The 12995-nt window shown below is 41.6% G+C and overlaps 3 protein-coding genes across 3 annotated transcripts in view; 2 read left to right on the plus strand and 1 right to left on the minus strand.

The window, feature by feature from the left end:
- Positions 1-1386: 1386 nt before the first annotated feature.
- crispld2 (cysteine-rich secretory protein LCCL domain containing 2) overlaps positions 1387-12995 on the plus strand; it is a 30004-nt gene continuing 18395 nt past the window's right edge. Inside the window, exon 1 of the mRNA XM_080729772.1 lies at positions 1387-1504. The gene's annotated coding sequence lies outside the window, so the exon portion shown is untranslated. The remainder of the gene's footprint in view (positions 1505-12995) is intronic.
- On the plus strand, positions 2603-4556 carry LOC308288431 (uncharacterized protein). The gene is made up of 2 exons (XM_080729866.1): positions 2603-3288; positions 3810-4556. The coding sequence occupies exons 1-2, from the start codon at positions 2653-2655 to the stop codon at positions 4548-4550; spliced, it is 1377 nt and encodes a 458-aa protein (XP_080585992.1). The 5' UTR covers positions 2603-2652; the 3' UTR covers positions 4551-4556.
- LOC308288724 (putative nuclease HARBI1) lies at positions 5983-8624 on the minus strand (the record flags this gene model as incomplete). Its single annotated transcript, XM_080730194.1, has 2 exons — positions 7935-8624; positions 5983-6914 (listed from the first exon to the last, which is right to left on the minus strand). The coding sequence occupies exons 1-2, from the start codon at positions 8263-8265 to the stop codon at positions 5983-5985; spliced, it is 1263 nt and encodes a 420-aa protein (XP_080586320.1). The 5' UTR covers positions 8266-8624.

The raw sequence follows: 12995 nt of genomic DNA on the forward strand, positions 1-12995 counted from the left end.
CTATTTTTACTATTTACACATTTTTCTTTTCTTTGTTGTTGAAAGGAAAGTGTTAGAATTATACTTTAGTCGTTATTTTTGTCTCGGATCTGTTGAAATAGCGAGGGACAGAAAATGCTCTGGGGGCAAAGTTCTCCTCTGCCTACAAAATGATGTCACGGCTTAAAAGCCCCAATCATTAAATATTATTATAATGATCATTTATTTGTATTAGGCTATTATTGTTATTATTATTATTACCCTTATTATTATTATTATATTTCTCCCTGTTCTCACACGTTTGATTTATACAAAATAATAAAAAATGGGCCTCAGTTTATTGTTGTGGAATTTAAAATAAATAGCCTACAATAGATTATTGTATACAGTAATATCCATATTGTTGTTGTTTCTGATAATTATTGAGGGGTTTGAATTTAATTTATCTTAAATTTGGGGATTTTTTACACTTTACAACACTTTAACAACACATATTGGGCTCCCTGGCACAACCTCTTTTCTAATCGGTGCCCACTGCCCAGGCCAATACACAATGAAATGAAAATGTTTGTGAATCACTGCCACCATGGGCTAGACTAGCGCGATGTTTGCCAAACATTCTGATTCATAGGAGAGAATTGCAGCATCGCAGGACTTCTGGTGAATTTGAACTACATTCCTGCAGCGTTTTCCTTTCGACATCACTTGTCAGTGACGATTGCCAGGAACATCGCCTCCTCTCTGGGACGGCTGGCAAAGCAAACGGGGGAGGAAAGGAGAATCGGTGCTTTTCCTCCCAGTGTAGTAACCAAGTAGATTTACTTAAGTAGACCTACTGTACTTAAGTAGCCTACAATTGCGAGGTATTTGTACTTTAGGCTACTTGAGTATTTCCAATTTTCAATATTTTTACTTCTAGGCCTACTATCTACATCGGATCCAAATATTGTAGCCTACTTTTACTTAATTATTTCAGCACTTCAGTTATAGTTACTTTGCAGATTTTGATCATAGCTATTTAAAAAAAAAAAAAGATTTTTTTATACATTTGAAAACTTGAAATGGGACCTTCGATCTGCATGTAATGAGTAGGTCTACTTTCTACTTTTGGTAGCCTACTTTAGGTACATTTTGATACCCATAGTTACGCTACTTGTGTAGCCTACCTTTACTCAAGTATTTTTATTTATTTAATTTTTAATATTTAATATATAGGCTATATATATTTTTTTTCAGTATTGATACTTTTAAAACATGTGAGTAGCCTTTTTCCACCGCTGATTCTTTCCCCCACCCTAGACCAGCGGTGGTCCCCAGACCAGACGTTGAGAAACAGTGCTGTAAAGGGGTCTCCGTCTCTATATAAGGCACTGTGGAGCCGATGCGGAGTCAGAAGTTGAAGTTTGTCTCAGTCAGCGCTCTGGGATCACCGCCAACACACAGCTACACACTCTCTCTCTAAAGGAACATTAACTGGTCCTCACGCACATCGAAGTCACTGGATAATTGCACGGCTAAGATATAGGTAAGAACGAACTCAACGAAGATGCTATTAAGAAGGACTATAGACATATACATATATATATATATATATATATAGAGCTATATCATATATATAGGCTATATCCATCATATATATATGATGGATTATTGGAAGAGGTTGTGCATCATCTGTAATGACTTTATTAATTTGGTTCTCAATGTCAATCCAATTGGCATTGGGGTTCCATTCGGGTTCCATTCTGGACCCCACTTTGAGGACCACTGATTTAAGAGAGGCTTGTTTGTTTGTGAATCTGTGAACATTATGGAGACGTCAGATATCAGAGAACAAATTTCATGATCCGGGTTGTGTTTACATTCCACTTTTTGGTGCTTTTTTGGGCAGAGTAGCTGCTGCATGCATCCACTTGATGTAATAGATTATACCCTGCAGACTGTAGAGTACTGGGTATGTTTGCATGGGTATAAGGCAGGCCACGTGCGCATCCATCCATGCGTATACGCGTTATGTCTGTCACTCTCTTATAAAATTCATGAGAGCAATGAGAAGGGGCCAGAAATAAAAGCTGGTCGAGGTCTGGTGTGAAAGGGGGGCACCGCGCTGGGAGAAGGGTGGTGCTGCTGGATCTCTATGCCCTGGGCTGGCGCTCTGACAGCGGCTTGTGTTGACACAGAACCCGGAGCCAAACCTCAAGCAGCCTTTTCATCCAGAGGAGGCACCAGGCACGGACTAGAGCGAGGTGACGAATGGATTCAAGGGTAGAGCGACTGTCTGTGTGGATTTTTTCCAGTGTTTCTCAAAGTTCGGTCCCGGGACCCTCGGGGTCTTAGGCCCCGGCTAGACGGAGCTGGATTGTTGATATCCAGATAGATTGTTGATATCCAGATAGAAAACTATCTAGGTTCACACGGAGCTGGATATCTAGGTCTAAAATATGAGTCCCCAGACCTCCACTAGAGGGAGGCATGGAGGGAGGTCTATAATTATAGGCTCCAACAAGCATGCCAGGCCAGTAGGTGGCGCCGTGGTGGTAAGGGATAAGTAATACCCAGAGTGCTCTACCATAGAAGAATAGGCTCAGCATCTCAGCATGCGCAGTACTAAGCCGGAAGCCCGGCAGTGAATCAAAAACAAAAACAAACAGCTACTGAAAACACGTGAGTGAAGTCATGGAGAGCAAGAAGAAAAAAGATAAAAGTGAAAAAAGTGATAAAATTTTTATATGGACCGACGATGAGGTTGAGTTGCTGCTTAATATCGCCGTACAATACAAGGCCATGAGAGCACAAGAGAGTGTTGACTGGGATTCGTGTTACACAAAATATAACGACATCACAGAAGAGTTTCGGGAACAGTATCCTGATCCAGAGGAAGCTAAAAAGGTTGGGAAAGACTTTCCTCATTCACAGGACATGTTGACCAAGTCAATAATGGCGATCAAGTCAATAATATCGACCAAGCTCAAGAACATCAGATCAAAGTACCGCGAAGCCGTTGACAACGGGCGCCGAAGTGGACACGGTAGAGTGGTGATGCTGTACTACGAGCTCTGTGCGCTGCTTTGGGGTGGCTCTCCAGCTACATGTTCAATATCTTCTGGCATCGAGTCTTCAGACATTGACGTGGACCAGACCGACGGATCATCTGCCAGCGAGGGTCCTCCTGATACAGGACACGTTACGGATGGCACGTCTATTGATGGAGATGGGTCTACTGCTGGCACGTCTAGTGATGGAAATGGGTCTGCTGCAGACACTCCAGGAGTGTCTGCCTCGACCGTGAAGGACCGAAGGAACCTACTTCAAGTATGTTTGTGGTCCTAATACCGAATTACTATAATGATTACTCTACTTTACTATTGTATGTAAAGTATATCTGATTAGAACATGCTGAAACATTTCGACAATACGGTCTAATATTTCTACAATTGCTAAAAGAAAAAAAAAAGTATATCCAGTCATTTTGGCGCATAAACAAGAATTTGAAGGTTAAAGTTAAGTCTGATAATGATGTACTGTGAATGTTCACATCATGTATACTTTACATTACTTAAGATCATTTTTAAAATATATATTTTTTAACATTTTGGACAAAATAGGCAATTTCGCATCAAGGTGCCCAGATGTCACTAGTGCCCACCTATCCTTTATTGGTTGATTAAAACATATATATTCTAAAATATGGAATACAATATGCTATTGCATTTTGCTCTTTGTTGGTTGTTTTTACAGACATAGGATATACAGTTATAGACTATTACAGTTCTATCTGCTTGTTTTGAAATTTATTTTCCATGTAACTAAAGTATTTTATTCTTCTATTCAAGGACAAACTTAAGGGCTACAGATACGACAAACTCAAGAGAAGGGTTCCATTGGAGAACGCTGCCCAAGAAGACCTAGAGGTGAAGAGGAGCATGCTGAAACTCATGGAAAAAGCAGAAACACAAAACACAGAGAATCTCAACAAAATAACCTCCAACATTGCACAGCTCACATCCGCAATCACTGGTGGAATTCATCTTTTGACCCAAATGATGCCCCTGCCTACTCAGCATCCATATTACGCACAACCTCAAAGTGGCACTTACATGCACATGCATAACCCTTACCCTCCATACCTACATAACCCATCACACATCTCACCTCCACAGCCAAATAACACACCACAACATCCCGATCCGTTCATTTTCACCCCACCATCCCATAACCCATCACGATCACACAACATGTCACCTCCACAGCCAAACACACCACAACATCCTGATCCGTTCATTTTCAACACACCATCACGATCACACAGCGTGTCACCTCCTCAGTCAAACACACCACAACATCCTGATCCGTTCATTTTCAACACACCATCACGATCACACAGCGTGTCACCTCCTCAGTCAAACACACCACAACATCCTGATCCGTTCATTTCCAACACACCATCCCCTAACCCATCACGATCACACAGCGTGTCACCTCCTCAGCCAAATAGCACCCAACATCCTACTCCGTTTTCCTACAGGCAGGCTCTGTTCCAAGATGACCAGAATGACCAATTTGAAAATTTGTAAAAATAACAGTTTCCGTTACATTTCAGTTTTTTGTTGCAGCCTAATGTTTTTGTTAAGCCTTCATTTTAGGCCATTTGTTATTTTAGATAATATTGCTCTGGAGGCATACTTTGTAATGGTTTTGGCATATTTGTTGCACATAATACCACATTGATTGTATAGTGTATACATATCCTATGTGGATGTTTACAGTTCTTTGGAATAAAACTTCAGTTGCACTTGCGTTCAGTTGCACTTGCGTTGAACAAAGACTGCATTGAATATAGTGTTAAAGTAAAATGTACTGTTTACATAGCCTATCCCATGTGGATGGAGAGTGAGACTGTTATAAGTCATTTTGCACTAAATGCCTGTTTAGTTTTGTTGCATTGCTATTACCACAACAGTTGACAGTCTGTACACACGAATAAAAAAAGGGTTTTCAATGCCAAATTTACTTTATTTTGTTTCAATCACAAATAAGTTGCCTTGGAAAAACTGTTCAGAGAAGTTACAAGGAAAAATGTATATTATAGTGTAGCATTACAATACTTTCACATCTGTGTGAAAACATCAGAAAAGAAAAAACGGACATGTATCATAACATTCAGCACAACACTTGTAATGTACAGTAGGAGCTGAGGCATTCCATTTTGTTTGATTCGGCTCGCAACCCCCAAAATAATCATATTTTAACCAGGGACCCCCCCACCGTGATGAACACTAAGAGTTGAGGCATTACATATTTTATACCACCGTTTCTATTGTGAAAATAGCAGATCTGCATGCTCACAACGTCTCGTGTTGCGAGGCGTTGTGAGCATGTAGATCGGCTATTTTCACAACTTCTGCCTCTAATTTTAGACAATTTTAATTTGTCATTTTAGAGGGATTAAAAAGTCCTTAAATTGTTACTTAAGAAATGTGCAGATACCCTCTATACACTTAATTTTTATGTTGGTTTGTTTACTGTTGAGTGAGAAAACATTCTTGCAATGCACACATTAGTGTGCATTAAGTAGTAATAGTAAAAGTAGTAATATTAAGTAGTAAGTAGTAGTAAGTAGTAATAGTAAGTAGTAATAATAAGTAAGTAGTAATAGTAAAAAATAGTGGGACCTCACACCCTGATAAACACTTGTAAAGTACAGTAGGAGCTGAGGCATTCCTTTTTGTTTGATTCGGCTCCTCAGAAGAAGTAGTAAAGAAGTAGTAATAGTAAAAAATAAAATAAAAAAAAAGGCTGTTCCTACAGCCTTCAGTGGTTCTCAAACCTTTTCATGTAAAGGACCCCCAAAATTATTATAATTTGGCCATAATCCATCTGAAATAAGTTTGTTGCCAGGGGCCAGTTGCCATCCCAGAAGAGATGTGTTGTGCTTACAAAGTAAATAATAACATTTATATTGAAAAAATGAAATGAAAAAAAAAAAATAAAAAAAAAATAAAGGTTTTAAGGATCAAGGTATTTTGTCAAGACCCTCCTGACCCTCTTTCCCTCAGCCTCGTTGCAGTCTGTTCTGTACTGGTTGTTCTGCATGGGAGGCTGGAATGCACTGTCAGATTCGCGAGCTAACGTCACACTGTGGTCATCAATGGTCTCCTTGCAGACCTCACAATAGTTATGGAGAACAAAACAAGCATAGATGACGTAAGGGAGGTCATTCAGGTTGATGTCCAGTTTCTTCTGAAGCGCTCCAAACCTGGCCTTCAATCGCCCAAAAGCACATTCAATGACCATTCGTCCGCTGCAAAGACACATGCCAAAGTACTGTTGTTGAGGGTTGCACCCACCGCTGGCATATTCCTTCATGAGGAAAGGCATTAATGGGTAGGCCGGGTCCCCAAGTAGGAATATAGGGATGGGGTCTTCCTCCTCCACAATCCTCTTTTTCAGGGCAGGGATGCGACCAGTCTTGAAATAATAATTTAATTTTGAATTCGCAAACACACGAGCATCGTGAACGCTCCCAGGCCATTTGACAACCACATCCATAAACTGGAAATTATAATTACACGTGCCTTGTACGTTGAGGGTGTATCTCCCTTTTCTGTTGATATATTCCACAGAGTTTTCCATGGGCTGTCTGATCTCGATGTGTGTGCCATCAACTGCTCCCAAGCACTGTGGTATACCATGGGCATGTTGAAACTGGCTAACAAGTTCTTCAGCTTCAGGTTCTGTGAAGGGCAGCCTGATGTACTGGGGGCCTAGATGGACAGTTATGGCTGTACAGACCTCCCTCACGATGTTGGAGACGCACTGTTTCGACAAGCCAAAGGAGTTTGCCGTCTTCCGCTGCCTCCCTTGGTCACTCAGGTAGTACAAGGTACAGGCCACCTTCTTCAACACGTCCACTGGAGCTCTCATCACCGTTGTTTCCCCTTCAAATCAAAATCAAATCACATTTATTTATAAAACACATTTTAAAAACAAACAAAGTGCTATACAGCAGGGGTCATCAATATTTCCATACACACGTGTGCATGTATGACACTATGGCATATTAGGAATCCCATGCATCACCTTTTCTTGTTTATTTTTATTCTATTTTGCTAGTTGCTAGTTTTTTGCACTATTAGGTTGTGTTAGTTTTTTAGTATTGACTGTTATGGTCACTTTGATTTGGGCACTGTATTATTTTGATAGTTTATGCTTTAAGACACTATGTATATACTATATATATTATTCGTTCCCTTTCCTGTTGTACCTTGCTCTTACTGTACTTACTGTACTCTGTTCTTGTTGTTTTCTTTTTCATACTTCTCTGTAACTTTGTAAATAACATTATACTGCTGTGCTGCCTCTGAGCAACACATTTTCCCCCTTGGGATAATAAAGGTATCTATCTATAACTAGTGGTTCTCAAATGTTTTATTTGCAAAGACCCCCATAACTCTTGAGAGTGTACAAATAGGTTCCATTTGTACCCCCATAACTCTATGGAACCAAACGGACCCTCCAAATGGATTTGGTTCCATTTGTACCCCCATAACTTTATCCATAGTTATGGGGGTACAAATGGAACCAAATAGACCCCTAGTTATGGGGGTACAAATACCCATTTGTACACGCAAGAGTTATGGGGGTCCATTTGGTTTCATTTGTACCCCCATAACTCTGAGAGTCACTCTGAGACAGTTATGGGGGTATAAATGGAACAAAATTTACCCTTTTTGGTTGCATTTGTACACTCTCAGAGTGATATATACCTGTTATGGTCATTCAGTACTAGCTATTTATGAGTTTCATTTGTCCGTGGCAAATATGGCATTGAGACAACAAATATCCACTGCAAGCTAGCATGGGGAAGACCCATATACAGACTTTATCAGCTAAAGAAATACAAACAATAGTGAAAACATACAGAGACATAGGCCTACTGTGTGTAAGGCATAGCCTACCTTCGATGTAAGGACGGAGACACTCTGCCAAAGCAACGAGTGATGGTTTCGACATGCGGAAGTTTTCCTTCCACTCCTCCTCAACCACTAACCCTGCCACGAAATTGTCCCACCAGAGGCTGGTTCGACCAGGTCTGACCCAAAACTGCCGCCGCTTGCGGGCTTTGAACCGCGGACGCTGTGGACCGGTGTTCAGCAATATGGTGCGCATCATACGCCTTCTCGTCCCATTGAAGTGGTGGAGTTGGTGCAGCAGTGCCATGTTAATTTGGAGCACTCCCAAAAGTCCCAGAAGGGAAAGGAAAAAAGTAAAAAGCTTGGAAGGCGTCATGTTTGTTGTGATGATGATGATGATGAGTCGGCGGCGACTCTGCGTTGTTGTGACGTTCTGCCTGATGATGGTTGGAAATAAGCCAAGTGCTTTTCTAGGATCTCCTTAGTTGACCTTGTACCAGTGAACTGTACCGTCATGAAACTGTACCTTTTTCCTATGCAAACTTCTAATAAACTCTTCAAAACGCGAGGTTATTTGTTTTGAAGTTGTTGCTGCTGTTGTTGGCGCATGCTCACTGACAAGAGCTTCTTTTTTGAGGACGGTTGGCACCCATCTTTTTGGTGCATTGCTGCCATCTTCTGTTCTGGAAGAACACTACAGCGAATGCCAAAAGAATCAATGGGCATGCGCGAAGATTACGGTGATGTCATTGTCTTCAGAACTATCCGCCTATCTTGACTACACGGATCCAGTGAAGCGGATAGTTTTCAGTGTCTCCACTTATTTATCCGGATTGAAAACTATCCAGATTCACTGCCAAACTATCCAGCTTCGTGTGGCTACATGCCCCAACAGCACAAAAAAGTGTCTAGATATCAACAATCCAGCAACAATCCAGCTCCGTGTAGCCGGGGCCTTAGAAGAGTTTCCAGAGGATCGCCAACTAATATTGCATCAAATCACCTGTCTTTAACTTGAACCCTCATACATTGGCTGCCTGACAGGCTATTCAAAAAATAAAAGCTCACAATTTGCAGAGTTTTTTTTTTAGATCTGCTGTTTAAAAAAAAATAACATTTGAAATGTTGAATTCAACATTTTCAACAACAAATCTTTTTTTTAGTATGGCCAAACATATTACAAATGCTTCGATTTGGGGGTCCTTGACATGAAAATGTTTCAAAGAACCAATTCTTTATTCTATCTGCTGACTGCACCTTTCTTGCCTGTGTCTGTGTTAAATATCTCTGCTGTTTTACTTTTTACCACCATGTCTTTTAAAGAGGCCATCCTCCAAAGGTGGTCTATGCGAGGGACAGGTTGTGATTACCAGTATTATATGTGGTTGGCAGTTTGCTCAAGCTCAGATCTTCTGTGGCATGGTGGGACTTGAATCTTTAGATGCAATGCCTTAGTTGTAGTTTCATGCAGGATGTGCCAGTCATGTTTCTGGGGATTTTCTTGCCAGGGTGCGTGTAGCAGATGATGCTCATGCTCATGTAGACAACAGAGTAACGCTGCCTAATGCCTAATGCAATCCTAATACCTACCATATCAATGGGATGCCAATATAATGCAATAATATGCCAATATCTCCCAGGCCTTTGGTTGAGGGGTAGATGTTTGGTTTCTCATGCAGGAGACATGGGTTCCAATCCAGGTCACATTGGGGGCTCGTCCGATCATTCTTTCCAGTGTGGTCAGGTGTAAGGATTGATGTAAGAGAGTAGCCCTGCCTGATGCCCAGAAGAAGCCTAATATCCTTCTTGGCCAAGGTGGGTTCTATGGGATTCCCCTCTAGCTGAGTGGTAGATGCTTGGTTTCCTATGCAGAAAACTTTGGTTTGAATCCAGGTACCTACGGTATACACTGTGTGTGTGTGTGTGTGTGTGTGTGTGTGTGTGTGTGTGTGTGTGTGTGTGTGTGTGTGTGTGTGTGTGTGTGTGTGTGTGTGTGTGTGTGTGTAGGAGGAGTGTAGAGGAGTGGGTAATGAAGGCAAGACAAGGATTCCTCAGTTTAACAGACTTTACTAAAGAACGCAGATGGGTACGGACAGTTTGCAGTATAGCTGGTCAGGTCAGGATGACAATAACACGGAATATAACACTTTCTGTGTTCTAGCACTTTGTTCCTCTTCTTGTAGCACAGAACAGGAGACAATCCGTCCATGATGTTGAACCTTGAGAAACCCTGATTAACACTGAACTGGTAAAGCTGACGCCCCTTATCAAAACTAGCAGCAGCACACAGGTGCACACATTCACAGCTAAGCTGCGTCTCAAGTCCTTAAATTAGTTCCCACACTTCTTTCCTATTTCCTTGTATGTTCCCACCCACTGACAATGGGAGATAGGAAATAGGATTTGATTTAAGGACTTGAGAAACAGCTTCAGTCACATAAGGTGTCACAGGGCTGCACTGCCCATCACAACAGTATAGTCCCTTAGTGTGACTGCCTCCTAGGGAAGGCTTGTGATCTGTTTGTTGTCTCCACCAGCCGAAGGCATGGGGGAGAGTATGTTTTCCCCTTCGTCCGTCCGTGTGTCCGTCCGTGCGTGCGTGCGTGCGTGCGTGCGTGCGTGCGTGCGTCCGTGTGTCCTCGCAGTTTGTGTGCACCTAATCTCAGTCGCCGTTGGCCCGGTCGCTGCCAAAGTGAGCACACACATTCCCTGGATGCCAATCTAGAACCTCTGCCCTAAATTTTTCAAATGGGCCTTTTCTAGCGCCACCTAGTGGCCGATGTTCGCAAAACACATTTCTGTGCACTACTCTTACAGATTTTGTCGAAAAATCCTACAAATCGGTAGGCAGTATCTCGATAGTCATGTGATCGTCACGGATCTGTCCGATTTTGCATATTCCATCCTGATTGGCTAAGATTGGCTTCCAAAGTTTGTAGGATTGAGCAGTTTTGAACAAAATGCCTCAAATCCCAAACGCAAATTGCAACTAGAAGCAGTGCTCTTCCGAGCACAGGTCTCCACCAGGCCGTGTGTCCTGGTGGTGCTACTGTATAATAGGCCAATGTAAAAAGGGTGGCATATGTTCTTCACCATAGATCTTTCATGGAAATCGGACGCTGCATGCATGATTTGAAGCATTGTTCCAAAAATGTGTTTTGCTAAAGTCTACCTGCTGGTGGCGCTATAACAGGCCAATGTGAAAAAAGGTAGCATTTGTTCCTTGACCTAGTGGGAATATCTGTGGCAAATTTCACGGTAATCGCAAGCTGCGTTGATGATTTGAAGCATTTTGTTCAAAAACAGAGCAATCCTGCAAACTTTGGAAGCTAATATTAGCCAATCAGGATGGAATATGAAATATCAGACGGATCGGACTTGATCACATGACATATAGAGATACTGTGTACCGATTTGAGTGATTTTTGGATAAAATCTCAAGGAGTAATATCCAAAAATGTGTTTTACATAAGTCTGCCCAAAGGTGGCGCTATAAAAGGATGATGTGAAAAATGCAGGGCAAAGGTTTATCCTTAGCCTCTAGGGAGTGCGCTTACAAAGTTTGAAACTGATCGGTGGAGTTATAGGTAAAACCACAAATCGGCCTGTTATAACGCCACCATGAGGCTGATTTAAAAAAAAATAAGTGGCATTTCTTCCTCGGCATAGTGGGAACGTGTGTGCGCGATTTCATGATAATTGCACTTTGCGTTTGGGATTTGAGGCATTTTGTTCAAAACTGCTCAATCCTACAAACTTTGGAAGCCAATCTTAGCCAATCAGGATGGAATATGCAAAATCAGACAGATCTGTGTCGATCACATGACTGTCGAGATACTGCCTACCGATTTGTAGGATTTTTCGACAAAATCTGTAAGAGTAGTGCACAGAAATGTGTTTTGCGAACATCGGCCACTAGGTGGCGCTAGAAAAGGCCCATTTGAAAAATTTAGGGCAGAGATTCTAGATTGCACGGACGGACACACGGACGGACGAAGAGGAAAACATACTCTCCCCCAAGCCTTCGGCTGGTGGAGACAATTATCATGAAATCGCGCACACACGTTCCCACTAGGTCGAGGAAGAAATGCCACTTCAAATTTTTGAAATCAGCCTCATGGTGGCGCTATAACAGGCCGATTTGTGGTTTTACCTATAACTCCACCGATCAGTTTCAAACTTTGTAAGCGCACTCCCTAGAGGCCAAGGAAAAACCCTTTCCCTGCATTTTTCACATCAGCCTTTTATAGCGCCACCAGGAGGCCGACTTATGTAAGACACAATTTTTCCTATTATTCCTTGAGATTTTATCCAAAAATCATGCAAATCGGTACACAGTATCTCTATAGTCATGTGATCAAGTCCGAACCGTCTGATATTTCATATTCCATCCTAATTGGCTAATATTGGCTTCCAAAGTTTGCAGGATTGCTCAGTTTTTGAACAAAATGCTTCATTTCCATTTGGTTACATTTGAACACTATTGAAGATAAATGAATGGCTTATTATGTGATATTTCATGTTTGTTGAGTGTTTGATCAGTAGCCTATAGGGGTCTCTCCATCTCTTCAGCTCTTTAGTAAACAGAAAATACAGGGCGGGTTGAGTTTTTCCAGGTCACAATACCAATTGTATCCAATCAGGAGAGAGATCATTTTTCACCTTAAATTTTAGTGTTCCAGTTACAATTTGGTATGCTCAAATTGCTCATGGCACTTCTACTACTCACATTTGTACACCCACTCACATTCTGGACATCTTTTTATTTTGATTGATGCTAGCAATTGACCAAGATGTGGACAACTATGCAGTCATATCTTAGTCACTTGTGCTGATGTGTGTGTGTGTGTGTGTGTGTGTGTGTGTGTGTGTGTGTGTGTGTGTGTGTGTGTGTGTGTGTGTGTGTGTGTGTGTGTGTGTGTGTGTGCGTGCGTGCGTTTCTACCCATCCAGCTATGGCTGCCTATAGCTGCCTATTAGTTACACTCTATTTATGTGATTATTTACCTTATTTATTGACTAGAGCTAAATCAACACTTCTAAGTCGCCCTGGATAAGAGCATCTGCTAAATTGTACTTAAAGAGTTAAATTAACCCTCAGGATTGT

Source organism: Nannobrachium achirus (assembly GCF_963921795.1).
Source record: "Nannobrachium achirus genome assembly, chromosome: 7".
NCBI lineage: Eukaryota > Metazoa > Chordata > Actinopteri > Myctophiformes > Myctophidae > Nannobrachium > Nannobrachium achirus.